We start from the raw sequence: 22,626 nt of genomic DNA on the forward strand, positions 1-22,626 counted from the left end.
CTTGGAACCAAACAAATAAGCATTTTGTCTATTGAAGTCCCCAGTGTTCCAGAATGGCTTGTTTATAAGCTGTATAAGTTTCTCCCTGATCCATTCAAAACACTTTTTAGAATACCTTCTTTTGTAGTACATTCAAGTTCACTATTCCTTGTAAGTTTCTTCTGTTGTTGTTTGTTCACTAGGTTTTTTTTTCTTTTTCTCGATGTTTTCATTGTGACGTCTTTATTCTCAGGTTCAGTTCTGTTATGATTCTCTTCACTCCACTAAAAAAAATAAATTTGTATGGATAGTGTAATATTAAAAAGTGCTGTTAACCAATAAAATGGTAATCTCATCAATGTTGTGATGAATAAAATGGTAACCCACAAATACAAGAATATTTCTTTTTGTAAACATCCCATGATTTACAGATGACAATGTAGTTGCAGTAAAAGATGTGTTAACTCTATCTTCGTATCAATATCTTGTAAAAAAAGTTGAATGTGGAAATAAAATACATAACCTAACTAGCACAGATGACAATACAGTTGCAGTAAAAGATGTGTTAACTCTATCTTTGTATCAAGATCTTGTAAAAAATGTTGAATATGGAAATAAAATACATAACCTAACTAGCTAGCATGAAGATAATGGTAACCAGCAAATAACAACATTATGTGGAAAACAAAACTTACTTGATTGCAGTAGAATTAATATAAGTAGAATCTTCCATCTCCTCATTTAAATCGAAATCTGGATCATTAATGTCATCATCAAAACAGTCAGAATCACTGGAATCACCACATGTGGGTTCCCACAGAAACAAATCAACATTGTGCTGCCATCTGTCATCGATAAGATGAACTTGTTACACCACCTAGCATAGATCAGGATTACCATTGTCTTACTGTACTCAGTTTGAAAAATTCAAATTTGAGGGTTACCATTGTCTTTCCCCATACCCTACATGTGTACTGCCTACAAAAGTAATGTAATGTTCAATAGAAACTACTTTATATCTCTAGAATGCACCTCCACTTCTTGAGTCAGCTCACTAATTCGTGCGTCAGCCGCAGACATTTCCTTTTCCAGCTCCGCTTGGTAATTCAGTGTGTTTGCCAATCTTTCCTTTATGACTGACAAATCGTTCAATAGCTTCTCTCTTTCTTTCATAAGACCTTCTTTACTCTTCGCAGCAGGACCAGACCTGCCACAATTCCATTCAGTTCAGTTGTTTGTTTGTTCCACAGAATGAGTCTGTACACAGTTTACACAATACATACAGTGGAGGCCAATGTTGGTACAATACAGTTATACACATTTTTAAACTAAATGAGCAATGAAAGGTTATCAGAAAATAACCTTCCCTAGTGTCATAAAAAGTTGACTGTAGACATTTAATGGTATTCACATATCAGCCGTTCAGCTACTTCTGAACATGCTCACCATCATACCACATCAGCCCAAAAGGTTTTGAGTCTGGATTAATAAAAATTAGAGAAAAGTTAAGATAGTGGTTTTAATACTTCAGGTGTTCTACTTAGTCTCCCCCATTTGAGCACTATGCACAGAACATTCACACAGAAGTGTGAAACTGTCAGGCAAGTTCTTCTTTAGGACGTTGCTCAGCTCACTCGTCACATTTTTTGGAAAATAATTGTCTGTGGTTTGCATTTCAATCAACCTGAGGCTGGCACTCAGGTGTCGCTACCTTCTTCTTCTTCTAACACCCCCACCCTCCCACCTGCCCTACTCTGGGAGACAGGGTGTGTGGGACAAACTTTGCACACACTTTTCTCTTTTTCCAAAACATTCTTGAGGATGTTGTGACTTGTGACATACTGCAGCTGCACATCCACTACATAACACTGCCTACTCACAACAGCCTGGTCAAATACATATCTCTTGTTTCTATTGTTTACAGTTGCTGGTTCAAGCTACCAACATAGTTATTGTGCTGATGTCTCTTGTACACCAGGAGTATCATTCCTCTCTCCTCTCTCAGGACTCTTTGGATGGACAATGTTTGTGAGCTACTTCTCATACCATGCTGTTGAGAACTATATAGATGTCTGTGAAAATCAAATTTATAGACAAACTACCAGTCCCAAAGCAACGGCCTTGCCGCAGTGGATACACCAGTTCCCATCAGATCACTGAAGTTAAGCACTGTCAGGCGTGGTCGGCACTTGGATGGGTGACCATCCGGGCCGCCATGCGCTGTTGCCATTTTTCAGGGTGCACTCAGCCTCGTGATGCCAATTGAGGAGCTACTCGACTGAATAGTAGCGGCTCCGGTCAAAGAAAACCATCGTAACGACCAGGAGAGCGGTATGCTGACCACACGCCCCTCCTATTCACATCCTTATCTGGGGATGACACGGCGGTCAGATGGTCCTGATGGGCCACTTGTGGCCTGAAGACAAAGTGCTTTTTACCAGTCCCAAAGATCTGAATTGCCTTTTAACCAAGTCTCAACATCCTACACTTCATATGAAAAAACAATGTCCTCATTTCCTGTTATGGAATATTAATTAATATTTAAGATTATATTTATTATTAATGTTAATTAACAAAATTTCCACATATAGGCCAGTGGAAATACTGTCTTTCTAAAGTTTGTAATTAATGTGAAACTGAACAGATATTAAATGCACCACACACACACACACACACACACACACACACACACACACAAACACACAATTATGACCTATTCCAACACTTCATGGTTCTCATTATCATCATTTCCATTGTGCATATTCTGTGGCTTGAGGTTCAGATAAAACTACCAATACACATGCGATTACAATGCATTACAACTATGCACATGATGCACACATTAAATTACAGTGTGTATCCTACATAACAACTGAGCAGTGCAGAGCAGCAAAATTATACTTTGTGCTGTGGGCCCATGTGGAAATGAATATCGTCAGAGAAATCTGACAGACAGCTGTGTGGGGCTACAGATGTAGATAAAGCTGGTTCACCCTAAGTTCAACACACGTCAGGAGCATCAATACATGCTAAAATCTCAATCGATGGCAGTGTCGCTTCAGGCCCTTATGGTTCTCAGTGCTTCAGTTTATATATTACTGTGACTCTTAAGTCTGCCACCTGGGATGGAAAACAGTATGAGTCTGTAGCTCTTCACCACTGTAAAACACTGAGAAGACTGAATTTTCTTCAGGTGCATGGAAATATAGAAATAAATGGGAGTGTGACAAACAATACAAAATGTATATTCAAACATTTTAAATGCAACTACTGCAGAAAATGGGTCAATAGGTTGTTCTCTAAGCATTATCACAAATCACAAAATTTTATCTCTTCCAAGTAGCCTACAAAACGGAACACTTCACTGTCCGATAATAATGGTGAGCACTTTTGCTAGCAGTTCCAGAAGAAACCATGAATACAGATGTCATTATTAATGCAAGTTGGTGTTATGATCATCTGCCACCATCAGTTAGAGGATGCTAAACCAAAAATTACAGTTATTTGTAGATTAGTTTAGATTTGGTAAACATTTCACTAAGTTATGCTACGTGTTTTCCACTAAGATGGAAAAAGTGCAGTATCATTTGGAATTTAGGTTTTGATTCAGGATGAAAAAACATACAAGGAGATAAAAGTGAAATTGTATGCTATTTATTGACCCTCCTCCACCGATGATAACAGGAAAGCACAGTATGTCCTAGATGAAAGTGGTCTCACATACATAATACATACATTCAGTCATAGAAAAACATCATTTTATTTAAAATCATACTTTTAAATACAGGGTGTCCCACTCAAACCTCCCCGATTTCAAGGACCCAGAAGAGAAAAACCACAGTAGATAAGACAATGAAAAATGCACCACATTGTAGAGCATCTCAAACAATTTATATTCCCCAATTTATATTCCCATGTCAGAAGTGCCAAGTATCGTCACCAGAGTGCAGTATAGTCACATGGAGTGAAAATGGCGACTCCACAGCAGCGCTCGCAAGCAGTAGTGTGGTTTCCAGAAACAAATTCGCCGATTACTGTGCAAAGAAATTATTGTCGTGTGTATGAATGTGATCCACCTGATGTGAAAACAATTAAGGAATGGTATAGGAAGTTTCTGGCAACAGGAAGTGTTCTGAAACATTCTGACGTTGCTCGTTATGGTGTTTCAGAAGAGACAGTGAAGGACATCAGACAAACGTTTCTCAGAAGCCCACGTAAGTTAATTCATCAAGTATCTAGGCAACTTGATGTACCCCAATCAACATTGCATCGCGTAGTTCACAAACGTCTTCGTATGTGTGCTTAAGAAGTGCAAATTCTGCTATATCTGATGCCGAACGACAAACCATGCCAACAACAATTTACTGCGGATATGCTGCAGCATATTGATATGGATGCCAGCTTTCTGGAAAGATGTTTATTCTCAGATGAGGCAACCTTTCACCTATCAGGAAGGGTTAATGGGCATAATGTTCGGATTTGGGATTCACAAAATCCGCACGTTGTCATTGAATGTGTTCATGATAGCCCTAAACTAAATGTCTGGTGCAGGCTAATGCACGACAGGATTGTTGGACCATTTTTATTTGTGGAACAAACAGTGAATGGGTCAGTGTATCTGGACATGTTGGAGCAGTTTGTGTACCCTAAGATACAAGACTTGCAACCCAACATCATTTTTCAACAAGGTGGAACTCCGTCAGATTGGTCAATGGCTGTTCGCAAGTTCCTGGATAGGAAATTTCCTAATCGTTGGATCGGAGGACCCATTGCCTGGCCACCATGTTCACCCGACACATTAAGTTGTTTGATTTCTTCATGTGGGGATTAGTGAAGGACAGAGTGTATACTACCAAAGTGGACGATATTCCTAAGTTGCGACATAGTATCACTAATGCGATTGCAACGATAAACAGAGGAAATGTTACAAATAACTTGCCAAGAAATTGAATATAGATTCGATATTCTTCGTGCTACAAATGGTTCACATGTAGAGGTGTATTGACGATAAATAAATAAATTTTTTGAGACGCTCTACAATGTGGTGCATATCTCATTGTCATATCTACTATGGTTTTCTTTCCTGGGTCTTTGAAATTAGGAAGGTTTGAGTGGGACAGACTGTATTACAATTAATTTAAAAATTACACCTTATGTTGAAAATGGTCACCCTGCATCCCTGCACTTTTTTTTTCTCTCATGAACTATAACATTGACTGTTTCAGTACTCCAGCATATGTTTCCTTGAGTTGGCCTATCGTTTTTGGGCTTCTTTCCTACACTTTTCCAGTTAAATATCCCCAAAGATAAAAAATCACAAGGTGTAGTCAAGAAAATGAGATGGACACAAACCTTTGCTTTTTGTGTGTTCCTTTGTGGAGGCTTCACAGATATGAAAGATTAAAGCAATGTTGGCCAAATACCTCTATCTTGCAGGAAGAAGCAGCACAGCCTTTCACGTTCCTTTAACTGAAGGTATTTAATTGGGTAGATAAAAAATGTACTCACCAACCGGCAGCAGAACACACACATAAAAGACTGTTGTGACTGGCAAGCATTCCAAGCTGTGGCTCCTTCTTCAGGAAGAAGGGTTGAAGGAGAAGAAAGAAGGGTCAGGAAAAGGACATTACCCAGTTATTGTCTGAGAACTATTTATTTCAGTCACAGCTGCTGTATTTTCTTCTGTATAGAAATGTTTCAGTAATTTTTAATGTTTTTATTCGTATAAATTATTTCATATTATGTTCAAGCCACTGTAAACAAAATGTTAATAGCTACTTGAATTTCATGCAGTCAAAAGTTCAGCTTCTAAAGCTCAGCATTCTTAGAAACAATAAATTGTAATACAGTGGGAAAAAAACTGTAGGTATAAGCTCTTGAACAATTAAAGACAAACAAGATATTTAAATGGTTAAAAAAGTATTGAATTGATAACTGACTACCAGAAAATCTGCACCAAAACTGCAGTTATTTTGTTACAATGAGGAATTTGATCGCCAATGTAAGGGTTTTTGGTGGACCTGTCGCTGTTCACATAACTGGAAAGGTGAAACCAAGAATTGTCACTCATAAAATACAGTGGAGGGTAACATTCACCATTGACAGTTTTTTAAGCAACACTTGTCCTCCTTTTCTTAATCAGCTGCAAGTAATGCCTGAACATATGATATGTGGTATGATTTCATGTGTGAGGACTTAAAAGTCATTCCACAATTAACACCTGTCCGTTGAAAAAGCCACCCGACAGATTTTTTCGGGCTACCAGTAATTTTCTGCAAAATGGTTGCAACCGCTTCTAGAGTTTGAATTGATAGCTTAGGTTAGGTTTTGATTAGAGGCATTGCCATTGGACCACCATTATGTTATCAACTTCTAAACACTATATTTTTCAGGAAAACTGGAGTTTGGGAATCGTTCATGACATATTTCACAAGTCTTATGACAAATTTATTTTAGCCAGGAGATCTCTGAGATCAGGCTGCCTTTGTTTCTCAGCTTTACATATTTGCTTAAGATGTCTAGGTCAGGAGAAACCCTAACTTCTAATCTAGACATCTTAAGCCAATACTTCCATAAATGGAGGTTACAGTCTAATACAAATAAAACAGATGTTGCAAGTTTTCATCAGTCCAGCAAATCACCACGCAGAGCTTTCGAAGTTTATTTTGAAGGATACAAACTTCATCATGAGATGCATCCAAAATACTTAGAGATTACCTTAGACAGAACAGTTTCTTTTAAGGAGCACTTGACACCTAAATCTGCTAAGCTCCGAAGAAGAAATAACATTCTTCATAAGTTCTGTCTCAATAGTTGTGGATTGTCAGCACTGTTTGAATACTGGCACTCGAACTGGTCTACTTGACAGCAGAGAACTGTGCGTCTGTCTGATTCAACAGTCCATATGTAGAGAGGTCAATGTACTACTTAATGAATCATGCACATTGTTAAGAGGAGCAATACAATCCACTCACATATACTGGTTTCCTATCTTGAGTCCCTCCTGATACCAGCTGGGAGAATGCACTACTACATAAATACCATGAGACTCTTGATAACACCTAGCTAGAAAATTGAGTGATGAGCTCTCTGTGATGTGATAAAATTCAGATCAAGACATCCCAATCTACGATTTTGCTGAGGATGAATTCAGTGCCACTGATGAGTGCAAATGCTTCTGGCAACAAAACAGCCCTCCATAATGCATGAAACTGCTCTGCATCCAGGAGAAATGCCTGGATTTGAATAGCCCTGGGCAATATGCACTACTATGAATTGCACCCAAATGGGCAACACAGATATGCAGATGTAGAGAGGGAGTCAGGTCATCCTAGCTGCCTGGTTGATAAACAGTTGCTGGAAGGTATGATTTTTATTATGCAGGAAGGAGCTCCACCCCACATTGCTACACATTTGAAAGATCTCTTGCACTCATTGTTTGGTGAGGATCACTTGCTGAACAACATGTTCGACATGCTCAGCCTTCTAGGTACCCAGACCTCCATCTGTTACCAGTTGTGGGGTTACCAAGTCTACTGTGATTATGTGACCTCACTAGGGTTGCTAAGAAAACAACATTCGACAGCAATTTCTTACCATAACTACTGACATGTTGCACAGTGCTGTTCACAGAATTGTCTCTCGACTACACATACTGCTGATTGATGATGGCCGACATGTTGAGCATTTGTTATAAGGAATATAGTCTTTGCTAAAAATCATTTGTTATGGTCATTATTGCTTTTGTATCATATGAAGCACCATATGTTGGTCATTTTGTGCACTTGTTTCTGGTTTCAATAAAACCCCATAGCATCTTAAGCATGCAAGTCAATTTTTATCTCTCTACCTACATTATTCTGTGAAGTATCATTTCCTCACTAATTTTGTGGTGGGTGGGGGAGGGAGGCTCCTAGTTACTTATCAATTCTCTTAATTTTCAGCATCCTTCCATAACATTACATCTGAAACATTTTGACTCCTTTTCCAGTTTTCAAATACGAAAGTAGTTTGGAAAGTAAGTTTCGTTTCGATTTTTCTCCACGGCACTGCTACGATTGCAGTTCTTCTGGAGCGCAGTAGTACGTCCAATACAAGCAGAATGAAATGACACATTTTGAGCTCACTCTGGGTTGTGTGTCATTCTTAGTGATATTTTATAATGGCATCGTCGGTCTAAAATCCCACTGCGTGTGAACCGAGTTCTTCGAAGCATTTTCTGAATGCTAAGAATGTTAAACCAAGTGACATTCATCAACAAACCTGTTACGGAGGATGAAACTTAGATTACTTATGAGACCCGTGAAATGAAACAGCATTCGATGGAATGGAGGCGCACTTCGTTCCCGTGAAAGGTAAACCCAAGCAACTCTTGACACCACAAAAAGGAATGTTCACCGTGTTTTGGGACAGACAAGGCAATTGACTGACCAATTTTTTACCATGACGTGAAACAATCAATAAGGATATTTATCGGGAGATGCTTAAGAAATTGCACCGCACAATACAGAACAAGTGCAAAGGAGCTATCTCAAAAGATGTGGGTTTCATTGACAACAACGCCCGACCACACACTGCGAATGTGACTAAGTAACTACTCCAGAGCTTTCGCTGGGACATTTTTGGCCATCCTCCATTGAGTTAACACCTCTCTTGTAGCAATTTTCATTTCTTTCAGCATCTTCAGTCGTTCCTTGGTGATAAGTGCTTCAACAATGATGATGAGATAAAAGAACACATTAGAGCACATGGTTGATAACACAGGTGTCAACATTCTATGATGAAGGAATATATAAATGTATACTACACTATGAGAAATGCCTGGAAAATTATGGGGGTTATATTGAAAAGTAGTGTAGATGTTATAGATTTCCATGAAATGAATTGCTTTCTTTATTTGTATTCAACTCCTTTTTTATTACCAAAAGGAAAAAACTTTTCGAACCACCCTCGTATTCCAAAATTTACATCCTTGCAGTACTGAGCTCCAGGTGCGTATTCTTCTCAGATCACGACCTTTGTTTGATATTATAAGATTTCTTTCAGTGAGGAATGTCCACTTCTTCCATGTTATATTGAAGCAGTACTGAAGCTGCTCATACCTTTAGTTCATTGTTAATTGTGGTGCTATGTGGTTGTGCTAGCATACAGATATGACAGTTCAATTAACATCTAAATAGGGCACAAAAAAATTGAATTGCAAAATAACGTGAAGCATCCACATCAGGAACAGACAAGCAACCTACAATTTCAGCATGAATAATTTTATTAGTGCCTCATGGCACAGTTCACACGTTTATAAGAAGGGTAGTGGTAGTAACCCACAAAACTATGTTGTCCAATCTTGTAGACTATTCTGAGCTCAAACAATAATCTTGAACAGCCAACCAGCATGGGCATGGAGCCTGAAAACATTGATCATGTGAAACCCAATTCACACTTTTCTCACGACATACTAAAAGCTTTGGATCAAGACAGTCAGGTAGGTGCAGTACATCTTGATTTCCAAAAAGCATTTCACTCAGTACCACACCTACATTTATTATCAAAAGTATGATAATATGGGGTATCAAGTGACATTTATGGCTTGATTGAGGACTTTTTGGTAGGGAGGACGAGATATATTATCTTGGACGGAGAGATGTAGAAGCAACTTTGGATGTGGGAAGTGTGATGGGACCCTTTCTGTTAATATTGTATATTAATGACCTTGCGCACAATATTAACAGTAACCTGAGACTTTTTGGTGATGATGCAGTTATCTATAATGAAGTACAATCTGAAAAAAGCTGCATAAATATTCAGTAAGATCTTCATAAGATTTCAAAGTGGTACAAAGATTAGCAACTGGCTTTAAATGTGCAAGTATGTTCAATTGTGCATTTGACAACACAAAAAAACCTAGTATCCAACGACTATAATACCAGTGAGTTACAGTTGGAATCAGCCAAATCATACAAAAACCTGGGTGTAACACTTTGTAGGGATATGAAATGGAATGATCATGTAGGCTCAGTCGTGAGTAAAGTAGGTGGTAGACTTCAGTTTGTTGGTAGAATACTGACAAAGTGCAATTAGTCTACAAAAGAGGTTGTTTACAAATCATTTGTGCAATCAATGCCCATTCTGTGGCTTAGTGAAGGGTAAAAAACCGAATGTCAAATGAGCAGCAATGGGAGTGAAACTCAAGAAGGAGGGAAACTAAAAACAGAAGGAAGTCTCAGAAAACTGCTACTGAAGATGGGTTGGTTTCCTCGACAAAGAGCTTCAAATGACTGATGTCACCTCACTGACACTGATAAACTCAAGGACGCGATTGGCTGAGTGCGTGTCATCTGCTAAAAGGGAAGATATATCAGGCGACAGCTGTAAACGGGCATGTATCGTATTAAAATAGGGGCACTGAAGTGAAAGTTGCCTCATCGTCCATGGGTGAGAGCTGTGGGGACAAAGAGGGGGAGGATCGCCACTTAAAAGACATCAATGGCTAAAAAGACAGTTTCCTATCCAGAGTCTAGTTAAAATTACCTCCTCCCAAAGACAAGGCTGAGAGGAAGAGGTCCAAGCATACGGAAGAGGTTTGACGTGCCGTCATTTATTATCGGGATGTGCAGACCAAAGTGTGTGCCATAAGAGAGCAACACGGTGACATAAAATGCTCTGTAGATCAGAAAAAGGGAACCACATGAACAGTGGGCCGAGGAAGAGAGACAGCAGCCTTGGCCGCTATATCTGCTGTCTCGTTTCAGCGGATTCCAACATGCCCTGGGAGCTAGAGGAATGCCACAGAGCTGCCTCCCAAGTGGAGCACATGGAGGCAGTCCTGAATCCGGTGGACCAGATGATGGACAGGATAAAGAGCTCGGAGCTTAAGAAGAGAGCTGAGCGATTCCGCGTGTATAATATACTGAATCCGCTTATGGTAACAGATGTATTGGACAGCCTGGAGAACAGCGTAAAGCTCCACAGGAACAGCCGAACACTGGTTGGGAAACCAAAATCTAACAGGGGTGTCACAAACATAGGCACTCCCAATACCATATGAGGTCTTTGATCCGTCAGTGTAAATAAATGTGGCACCCTCCATTTGTGCGCATAGAGGAGCAAATGCCTGACGATAAACTATAGTGGAGGAGGAGCGGGGGAGGGGGCGGGGGGTGTACTATCCTTGTTGGGTGTTGGGAAGCTGGCAAAGGTCACGGAGAAGGCAGCTCCAGTGGTGAAGCCAAGAAAGTTTTTGAAAATTGGAAGGAAAGGGAATGTAGTAGTTGACAGAAGTGGACTACTGGTGGCAGTAGAGAGGAATGGCGGCCTGCATGCCCTAAATCCAAGGAGGCATCAAAATCAGGGGCATGGGTCAGATGACCAGGCATGGAAGATAGATGACTACCGTAATGACTCAGAAGGACAGCTCGCCAATTGGACAGTGGAGGTTCTGCAGTCTCGGTGTGAAGGCTCTCCATGGGGCTGGTGTGAAAAGCTCCAGACGCTATACACAATCCACGGTAGTGGACAGATGACGAAGAATAGATGGCCTTGCAGAGGACGAAACTATCTTTCCATAGTTCAATTTCGAGTGCAGTAAGGTGCGATATAGGTGGAGGAGGACCACTCTGTCCACTCCCCAGGAGGTACCACTCAGAACAAGGAGGGTGTTGAGGCATCGCAGACAGCTCGCCGAAAGATTTGAAATGTGGGAAGACCAGCAGCAAAGAATTTGGTGATATCCCTGAATGGAAAATTGACAGGGCCTAAATGTATGTAAGGCAGGTAAAACTCTGTATGACGCCAAAAATTTACACAGACCGTCTTACTGGGAGAAAATCAGAAGCCAGTTTCGATGCTCCATGAGTGGAGGCGATTGAGACAGCTTTGAAGACTTCGTTCAAGAAGACTGGTCCATTGAGAGCTGTAGTAGATTGTAAAATCATCGACAAAGAGGGAGCCCAAGTCATCGGGAAGGAGATAGTCCATAATCGGATTTACGGCAAGGGCAAACAGTACAACACTTAACGTGGAGCCCTGGTACACCCTGTTGTCTGGGGATTAAGTACAGGAGAGGGCATTGTTCACCCGCACCTTAAATGTGCACTCTGTCACAAATTCACGAATGAAAAACGGTAGCCGACCTCGAAAGCCCCAAGAGAACAGTGTGTGGAGGATGCCTGTCCTCCAACAGGTATTGCATGCCTGCTCCAGATCAAAAAATGTAGCTACCATTTGGTGTATCCTAAGAAAATTGTTCATGATATAAGTGGAGAGAGAAACAAGATGGTCAGTTGTGGAATGATACTTTCTGAAACCACATTGGACAGGTATTAAAAGGTTTCGGGACTCCAACCACCAGCCTAAACAGCAATTTACCATCCACTCCAAAGCCTTACGTACACTACTCATGAGACAGATGGGGTGATAGCTAGAGGGGAGATGTTTGTCCTTTCCAAGTTTCAGAACAGGAATTACGATAGCTTCCTGCCATCTTCTGGGAAAGGTACTGTCAGTCCAAATTTGATTATAAAGGTGAAGGAGGTAACGCAGACTGCGGTATGATAAACGCAGCAACATACGGACATGTATGCCATCCGGTCCTTTGACAGAAGAGCGAGACAAAGAGAGTGGGTGTCCGAGTTCCCACATACAGAAAATAGTATTATAGCTTTCGGAATTAGAGAGGAGAAAGCAAGAGGTCACACTTCTGCTGCTCGTTTCTTCAGGAAAAAGGCTGGCACGTAATTTGAAGAGCTTGAAATCTCAGCAAAATGTTTACCCAATGAGTTAGAAATTGTGACTGGGTCCACTAAGGTATCTTGCGCATCAGTTAGCCCAGAGATTAGGGAGAAACTAGACGTGCAGGATAACCATCTAATTCGACTTTAAACTACAGGTGAGGGAGTGGAGGTGTTAAAGGAGCTGGTAAAGAAGTCCCAGCTTGCCTTCTTGCTATTGCGGATGATGCAACAGCACCGGGCACGTAACTGCTTATAGCAGATACAGTTGGCCAACTTCAGATGGTTGCGGAAAACACGAAGAGCATGTCTTCGCTCACATGTTGCATCATGGCATGCCTCATTCCACCAAGGAACTGGGGGACGCTGGGGTAAAGGGGAGGTATGAGGTATTGAGTGTTACACAGCTGTAAGAATAACTTCCGTTACATGAGTACCTGATTATCGATGCTAGGAAATTGACGGACATCAAATGTTACTAACGAGGAGAAAAGTTTCCAATCGTCTTTGGTAAACTTCCAGCGTCTTGGGAGAACAGATGGCAGTTGTGGCTGTAATCAAAGAACACATGGAAAATGGTCACTTGAATGTGTATCAGCAAGAATGAACCATTTAAAGCACTGAGCTAGCTGAACAGTACCAACTGAAAGATCCAAATGAGAGAAGGTTGCCGTAGAGGCAGACAAAAATGTAGGTTCCCCAGTGTTGAGGCAAACAAGATCCGCTTGTTGGAAGAGGCCAATCAATAGTGAGCCTCTTGGACAAAGACACAGAGATCCCCAAAGTGAGTGGTGAGCACTGAAGTCCCCAACCAGCAAATAAGGGGGTGGAAGCTGACCAAGGAGACGAAGGAGATTGGCTCTTGCCATTTGTGTGGACGATGGTGTGCATATGGTACAAAGAGAGAAGGTGTATCCAGAAAGGGAAAGACATACAGCAACAGCTTGGAAGGATCTGTTTAAGGGGATTGGGTGGTAATGGGTAGTATCATGGAGAAGAATCATAAGTCCCCATGTGCTGGAGTGACATAAACAGAGGGGAGATCAAACCAAACCAATTGGAAATGAGGGAAAACAAAGCTATAGTGGGGACATAGCTTCGTTTCCTGAAGACAGAAGATGACTGGGGAGTAGGATCATAAGAGGATTGACAAATCATCCCAATTGCAGCAAATTCTGAGGTTATATAATGTATAATGTATAATGTATAATGGACATAGGGTGGACAGAAAAGGGAAAAAATCTCACCACAGTTGCCGTCAACTCAACGACTGCTGATGCCTGTGGCTGACAGTGTGGAATGGCATTCAGCCAAAGGCAGAAGATTCTGATCCACAGGTTGTTCGGGGGCAGCTACTGGTGCCAGTGATTGGCTGGTTGATCGGCCACCAGCAGTGGGTCACAACAACACGGAAGATGGCCGAGGATGGCTACCGCTGGGTGGTGCTGTAAAAGAGACACGCCGTGGCGGAGAAGGAGAGGAATTTTCTTTCTTGTGAGCCTTCTTGGAAGCAGGACGTTGAGAAGAGGGAGGACTCAATGGCTGTGAGGTCTGGGTAAGTAAAAAATCTTTGCGTGCACGCTTTTTTTTTGGAAGTCCGGGCGTCTGATTTTGGGGACCATGATTTAGCCAGAGCCAATGAACGTTGAGCCTTAGAGTGAGTGGGTGATAGTGGGGAGGTTGAACAGGTGATCTTTCGGCTGGCCGATCTGACGACTGTGGCACTAAAGGTGAGATCGCAAGTCTGCATGACTAGCTCCTTAGTAGGTCGAGGAGAGGCAAGGACAGTGCTATTTTCCCGCTGGGAGCACAGTGGACTTTCTCCTGGCGAATAACTTATGAGCAGCACCTTTTCCCTCACTCATATTTCCTGAATAATTCATTCATCTGTAAAGATAGGGCAATCTCTATAGGAAGTAGTGTGGTCACCCATACAGTTGATAGAATGAGGGGATAGAGGTGGACAATCAACCTTATGGGCATCCCTGCCACAAATAATGCATTTGGTCATATTGGAACATGACTGGCTGGTATGATTAAACTGCTGACACTGATAGCAATGCGTAGGGCTGGGGATGTAAGGGCAAACTGAAATGATCTCATATCCCACTTTAATTTTGGATGGAAGTTGAACTCTGTCAAATGTCAAGAAGAGTGTACGGGTCAGTACCAATTTTTTTTAAGCCATTTCATGACGCGATGTATGGCCACTATGTCCTGATCAGACAAGTAATTTTGAATGTCCTCAATGGATAATCCGTCAAGTGATCTTGTATAAACCACCCTGTGCAATGAGTTAACGTGCGGTGTGCTTCCACCCGGACAGGGATGATGTGTAGCAGTGTAGTTCGAAGCAATGTTTCTAACAACAAGGTGCCATTTTGTAACTGGGAACAAGACTTGACACGGCCTGTAATTGTATCAAAACCTCTCTGAATAATAAAAGGGTTGACTGTGGAGAAGTCTTGACCTCTGTCAGGCTGTGAAACGACTAGGAACATTGGCATGATGGAACAATTGTCCGTGGCTGAGACAGATTAAACTTTGTCTTGTGGGCAGAAGTTGTAGAAGTATCTGTATCTGTATCTCCCATGATTACCAGCGTCTGCGATGGCACATTCCTTCCTAGTGGGGGTCCTCTCTGAGGGCACTCCCACTTTAGGTGATTGTCCACACCTCAGGTCACACCTCCCGAGAAATGGACAGAGGGACCAATCGGCACCTTCGGGAGGTACCAGCTCCCTGTGCCTGGCCTTTACCATGGCGTACGTACATGTCCTACTTGTCTACCCCGGGTGGGCGATTACGCGTTACCCCGTCACCGGCTATGTGTGGAAATGCATGGGTCAGCCTTCAGACATGCACAGGGAGGAAAGAAAGAGGAAGGGAGGAACAAAGAAATGGAAAGAAGAGAAGAGGTCTTAAACACTGCAGCAGAGAAGAAGGGTATGAGAAGAATCAAGGAAAAGAGAAGGATGAAGTGAGGACAGAGACTTTCCACTACAGAGAGAAAAGAAGATAAACCACATCTTACAGTCATAAGAGTCCATCTCCAGACATAGGCACAAAACAAGATAAAAAAGTTTAGTAATTTAATAATAGTGGGAGATTTGAATGCCCAAGTTGGATCTGACAGACTTGGATATAAATTCACAGTATCATCACAAGGGTACAGCAACAGGAATCATGTATCCACATGGATATGGCAACAGGAACCCAGAATGTGAAAGATCAATGTGTAAGGAGTGGACTTTGAATAAATACCAGTTCCTTCCAGAAACAGCTAAGTTACAGAGTAATAAGGTATAGCTGGAATGGATAGTCTAAAACTGTGATCAATTATATCATGTCAGAGATTGGAGCAGGTAAGACCATACTTAATAACAGAGTTATAGCAGTGAAAGTTAGACAGTGACCACTTATTGTTCCATGCAGCAATACAATATAAAGTTCATAGACCACAGAAATGCAGGAAACCAAAAATTAAAGTGGGAACTAAGGAGGCCGGAGAAACAAGTTGGGTATTCAAAGAAAGTGGGCAACAAATTGCCATCAGGTGTGTCACAAGAAGGAAATAATGAGTGGATTAGATTGAAACAAAGTATTGTTGGAGCTGCAGTAGAAGTATGTGGTAAAATTAGATGAAAATAGATGAAATAAACCCTTCAATGTAACGATAACATGACGATTGTTGTGAAAGAGAAAAATGAAGCCAGAACAGGTAGAGATAAAGAAACGCATGAGGGTAGCAGAAGAAACAAATCCAGAGTAAATTAATCACAGCAGAAATACAAAGATCAGAGGCTAAAAGTAAAAAAAGAGTTATGATAGAAGAAAAACAGAAAGCTTGGAGTCATTTCACAGACAAAACTGAACAATACAGCAATGTTAATTGTAAACCGTTGTATCAAAAAATAAGAAGAGACAGTGAATACATAAGAGCAACAGAAAAACCAGATGGAAACACAGTGTCAAGAAAGAGAAAGAATTAAGGAGATCATGAAAATCTACTTAAAAATTTATAGAGCAGTACAGGAGAAGACCCAAGTAATATAACGAAACAAAGTTAGTTTCAGTTGTAATGGTGAGAATCCACCAATACGGAAGGAAGCTGAAGCAGTATTTATAGTATGCCCAAAGAAAAATTGACAGGTTTGATGAAAATTTTCGTACATCCATCCTTGACCTCATATAGCTAGTGTGACAACAGCTGATGAATGTATGTGAATTAATGAAGAACACCATCAGCTGTGCATCTATACCTACTGTTTTTTTAACCGTGACTGGTTTTGGTGCTCTATACTATCATCAGCGGGTCCCTCTCTGGCAAATGGTGACCATATACTGTCCAGCCACATTAATGTGATCACTACCTATCTCTGAAGTCAGTGTGCAGTAACCATTCTCAGATGGCAGGTGGCAACACTACTGGGAAGGATATATAAAGCATATCAGGGGGATACAGAAAAACAGTGTAGTCGTTATCATAATCCCGTCCGCCCCCGGTAGCTGAGTGGTCAGCATGACAGACTGTCAATCCTAAGGTCCCGGGTTCAATTCCCAGCTGGGTCGGAGATTTTCTCCGCTCAGCGACTGGGTGTTGTGTTGTCCCAATCATCATCATTTCATACCCATCAACACGCAAGTCGCCGAAGTGGCGTCAAATCGAAAGACTTGCACCAGGCGAGCGGTCTACCCAATGGGAGGCCCTCGTCACACAACATTATTATTATCATAATCCCAAAACAGAGTGATTTATGAGACATCCAAAATGGCACTACCATTGGCTTTCTGGCCCCGGAAGGAAGCATTTCTGAAACGGAAAAGTTTGTAAACTGTTTGTGTGCCACCACGATTAAAGTATATCGAGCGTGGCAAAACGATACTATCCACGACCGGTGCCCGAGTATCTCTGCTGCATCACAGGCCACAGATGGCAGGGACGAATGACCACTACAGAGATGTGTACAGGTGAATACACATGCAACTGTTGTGCAACTGACCACCCAGACCCAGATAAACCGAGTGGCTACCGACAGTGTCTCCTTGACGATCACTTGGCAAATGTTGCCGCATACGGGCCTCCACAGCAGGTGCCCGGTTCCCGCACCCGTGATGACTGCCATTTATTGGCAATCGAGGCTGCAATTTGCACGCCAGTACCACAACTGGATGTCCACCGAGTGGCAACTGGAGGACTTTTCAGACGAATCACATTTTACGCTTCGTCGGACAGACGGTCATCGGTGCGTATGGAGTAACGTCTGAAAGCAAACGAGAAAGGAGTATTACGATCTGGGGAATGTTTTCGTGACATCCCCTAGGTGATCTTGTCATTCTGGAAGATACTGTTGGTCGACACAAGTAAGCATCTATCCCTCGGGACCGTGTCCGCCACTACTGTATGCAGTTTGTTTTTCCTCGTCACGGTGGCATCTACCGGGAGTGCACGCCTCGTAGCAGTCTGCACTGCAAAAGGTAATTATTCAGGCTTTTGACAGGTGGTTGCATTGATGTGACCGGACAGTGTCTAACCGATAGTAATCGACACCATAAAAATAATAAAAGCCATGTCAGGCCCATCTATGGCAAATGGTGGTCATATAACCAACAGCACTACAGCACTCAGTGCCATTAAAGGGAATGAAAATATTGGCATCCACAAACTGCTTATACAGAGGTGCCGACTTGAAAATATTTTTGAGGGAGGGGGGGGGGGGGGGGCAAGAATCATTTTATTAGGTACTACATTTGACAGATAGCTTTGCGTTTCCATCTACATGTTCAACATTCCAAACCAGTCCTATTTGCAGATGACACCAGTGTGTTGATTGAAGGTGGAAATAGAAAGGCTCTTAGGCTGTATGCTGAAGTTACAAATGAAAAGATTTCAGAGTGGTTTGTGAAGAATAAGCTACTGATTAACACTTTAAAGCGTCACTGAAACAAAATTGCTTTGTTTACTTACAAGACAATCTGAAATGGAATTCCCACATAACATTCTTAAATTCTAACCTATCTAAAATGACCTATGCAATGAGAATTATATGGAACAACACAAGTGCTGAAGGAGAGAGGTGTATTATGCATGCATACTTTCCCTTTTGGGTTATGACATTATATTCTTGGGAAATTTCCCTCACAGCATAACACCTTTCAAGAAACAAAAGAAGATTGTGAGGATAATGAAAAATGCAAACAGCTGAAAATCATGCAAACTACGAATGGCTGGCGACTAGCCCCTACCCCTCGAGTCGCTGAAACATCAATCACAATATCATTTCAGTTAGAGTATAGGTCAGTAGTGGTACAAAACAAATACATAAATAAAGTTGAAGAAGCATACCTTAATTTTTTATGGCAAATGTACTCCTCCTCAGATCATTCCTGCATATGAACTCGTCACGTATGGCATCGAGGTTGAGTTTCGTCGACTCATTTCTATGGGCGTTGAAAAGGGCGATGGCATTAAGACGATCCTGCCTCATTATAGAACGAAGATAACGTTTTCACCCTCTGCAGACAAGTAAACGATTGCTCAGCAGTGCAGGACGTTACCGAAATCGTCAGCACTACACGTATGAATTTCACTAGTTCAGGCAGTAGGCCAAACAGGTGGTTTTCCTGTTTTAGGTATTTCACTATGTCATCCAATGAACTAATATTCGCAGAATCACTACTTTGGATAATCTCGTGAAACATGCTCCGGTGGAGCAGCAAGCGTTCTTTGTCTATATCTGATTTGTAGAAAGATAAAATATCGAATTAATGTTTGTTATCACCAAGAAGAAATTGTTCAATTTGATTTACAAACATGAATGATTGAGTTTTGAACCATGATTCCAAGAAGCTGATGCATGTATCCACTGTTTCATAATACAATCTTCTATATTTGTCACATACTTCAGTGAATGTTTCTACAGATGAATTGATGGAGTCATCGTATTTCTTAGGGACTTTTCTTCTATGGAGTAATTTTGGGGAATCAACATTCATATCTTGACATTTTGAAGTCACTTCACCCCAGAATGATTCAAAATTGTTTCTCATAAATTTAATAGAAGTTACATGAGTGGAAACCATCTTATTGGCCTCCTCTAAGTGTAGGGGTTTCCTCTGTAGTGCTATGTTTACGGTATAAATATGACCAAACAGTTTTACCAAAAGTGATAACATGAAAAAGAAACCATATGTCTGCATATTAATCAAAAAGCCGTTTGCTGTGGCCCCAGTGTCTGAATTGTCATTTCTTGAAACATTTAGAAAAAATTCCTGAAGTTCTGTATAGTTGGACAAAACTGAAGACATTGCCAAGTATCTTACGGCCCACCTTGTAGGACAGAGTGGTTTCAAATTTGTAGAGGCATCTGCCTTCTGGTGAGCAAAAAGATCTAATCTTTTAGGTGAATCTCTCACAAAATGTATTAAGTCCTTCATAACATTCAATGCATTTTGACATTCTGGAACTGCTTTCACAGTGTCTTGTAGTGTTAGATTTAAACAGTGTGCAAGGCAGTGCACAAACATAGCTCTCTTCTCCATTTCCATAAACTTTGCTTAGACACCATTATATAATCCGGCCATGTTAGCTGGACCATCAAAGCATTGGCCCCTACAATTAGATGTAGGCAAACCAAATCGTCTTAAAATGTCGATAATAATATCAAACAGAGCCTTAGCTGTGGTGCTTTGTATTGAGTATAGCCCTAACAAATATTCTTCTATCTCTACCAAAGCATCAACAAATCTTATACAGATACTAAATTGCTCTTTGGTGGCTATGTCTGTTGTTTTGTCTGCTATTATTGCAAAATACTCTGCACTCTTGATATCCTCCAATAATTTTCTAAGAAGTGTATGACTTAAAATGGCCAAAATTTTGTTTTGCACAACATGGGATGTCCATTTGTAAGTTTTGTGCTGTAGCCATATTAAAAGTAGCTGGTTATCTTCACATCAAAGGCGTAATAAATTGTCAGAGTTACGTGTTTCATCAGTATGCCCATGTATTGCAAGCCCCTGCAATGCTAAAAAATGGAGGGAAGATATGATTTTTCGTAAAAAAGCTCGGTTTTCTTTCATTTGTGTCAGTTTTTCTTTGGAAATCTGGCTAAATACATTGTCATTCAATTTTAAGGATTTGAATTTCAGTACAGCTTCTCTGTGGCAGCCCGATGCTTCATGCACTTTCAACTTTTCTACCCCTTTCTTCCAGTTCAAAAAACCAGTTTCCATGAAAGTTTTTCCATTTTGTGAGAAAACTGAAAACGATTTTCTTCAAACATTTGTCTGCAAATTTTGCAAAAAATAACATCTTTTACCTTGTTGTAATCAATCCATCCAAATTGCTGTTTCCAAGAGGGCTGATAACAGTGCTGTTTTTTTCTGCGAACAGTGTGTCACCGCCACAGTTCCGTCACTATCTGTGTCTTTGTTGTCACACACAGCACCACTAACACTGGGTCTAGCTACACCATCACTAACACTTGCCACATTGTCACATTTCTTCCTAATTATAAACTTGTCCATTTTAAGCTGGACAGTAAGGGACGAAAGATTAACAACTGAACCGAATCACAGAAAGACTAACTGACCACTGGCTATGCCCTGCTCCGGAATATTTACGTTTGCTGCCAACATTAGCTGTGGCCTGCGTAACAGTACTGTGCACCTAACACGAAGTAGCCAAGTAACAATAGTGTTGATTATTGTCAGGGCTGACTCTAGGGAGGGCAGAGGAGGGTGGCACATTTTTTTGGGGGCGGCAAATCCATCTTGCGTAAATGAAGTAATGTGAGAATAAATTGGAAATACAAATTATTCATATAATCAAGAGTCTTATTGAAAATTATCTGTGGTACAGAAACAGTGTGCTCCGATTTACAAAAGAAACATTCTCTCCAACAAAAATGGCTTAAAATGTATTGCACTGTAAACATATCACTGACTGCTGCTTTAATCTTAAAGACATTTTCACAACAAAGAGACGAATGAGTGTGATATGTGAAAATAAGGCATCATATATGAAGTATATTGTGGGAAAAGTTGATTATGTTGAAAAATGAGGGGGGGGGGGGGGGGGGGGGACGCTTGACATGTTCGCGCGGGGCAGCAAAATGCCTGGAGCCGGTGCTGATTTGTGTGGTGTTGTACCTAGTGATTGTCAATAGAATTTACAAAAATGAATGAAGAGTCTTTAACGTTACCTAGTCCTTCTAGCGATCGCCATCAAATTCGGTGTCACCATTGCTCATTAGTTTCTTTTACAAGCTGCCAGCAGGCTGCTGTGGGAGGAAGTGGAGCTCATCCTAGCAGCCAAAGCGCTGCGAGCTCATGGTGAGCTTTCGTTCCCCGCATCTCTACGTACAGTAAAAGTATGGGAATAGTACAGATGCAGGGGACAAACACTGTCACGACAGTTCGTCATATGCAGAGGTTGGAGGAGTAGCAGAAAGGAATACGCAATAACTCGAAAAATCGGTATTTTTTTCCTTCATAATCATTACATACTATTATGCAAAAATGTACGTGCAAGTTTTAACAAATTTCCCAGTAGAGATGAGGAAGGGGAAGAGAGTGGTGAGAAATGCATGTTTGAATATTGTGGGGGGGAGGGGGGGGGGGGCGAGGCCCCTACTTTTAACTTTTGGGGGGGGGGCACAAAGTACCTTGCCCTCCCCCTCGCCCCCCCCCCCCCTCCCCGTAAGTTGGCGCCACTGTGCTTATGTACAGTGCATCTGATGCAACCCATCAACCAACTAGTCATGCAACATGTGAACTGGTTTGAGAATACCGATGTTTTCATTCCTTTTATGTTGCTGATTACTGTTGATTACATCACCACCACTTGCCACTGTGGAGTGGATCACCAAAATCAGTCACAGTTAAATAAATAATAGATGCAGACACATAGCTGATGGTA

At 41.2% G+C, this 22,626-nt stretch overlaps 1 protein-coding gene and 1 pseudogene across 1 annotated transcript in view; one reads left to right on the forward strand and one right to left on the reverse strand.

Annotated features, from left to right (window-relative positions):
- LOC124550809 (cilia- and flagella-associated protein 58-like) overlaps positions 1 to 22,626 on the reverse strand; it is a 281,635-nt gene that overhangs the window by 242,712 nt on the left and 16,297 nt on the right. The window contains exons 4-5 of the mRNA XM_047125536.1: positions 992 to 1,186; positions 675 to 824 (exon numbers count right to left, since the gene is read on the reverse strand). Of these exons, the coding sequence (XP_046981492.1) occupies positions 675 to 824; positions 992 to 1,186 (345 nt within the window). The remainder of the gene's footprint in view (positions 1 to 674; positions 825 to 991; positions 1,187 to 22,626) is intronic.
- Positions 2,091 to 2,208, forward strand: LOC124551652 (annotated as a pseudogene).

The sequence above is a fragment of the Schistocerca americana genome, chromosome 9 (assembly GCF_021461395.2).
Source record: "Schistocerca americana isolate TAMUIC-IGC-003095 chromosome 9, iqSchAmer2.1, whole genome shotgun sequence".
Taxonomy (NCBI): Eukaryota; Metazoa; Arthropoda; class Insecta; order Orthoptera; family Acrididae; genus Schistocerca; species Schistocerca americana.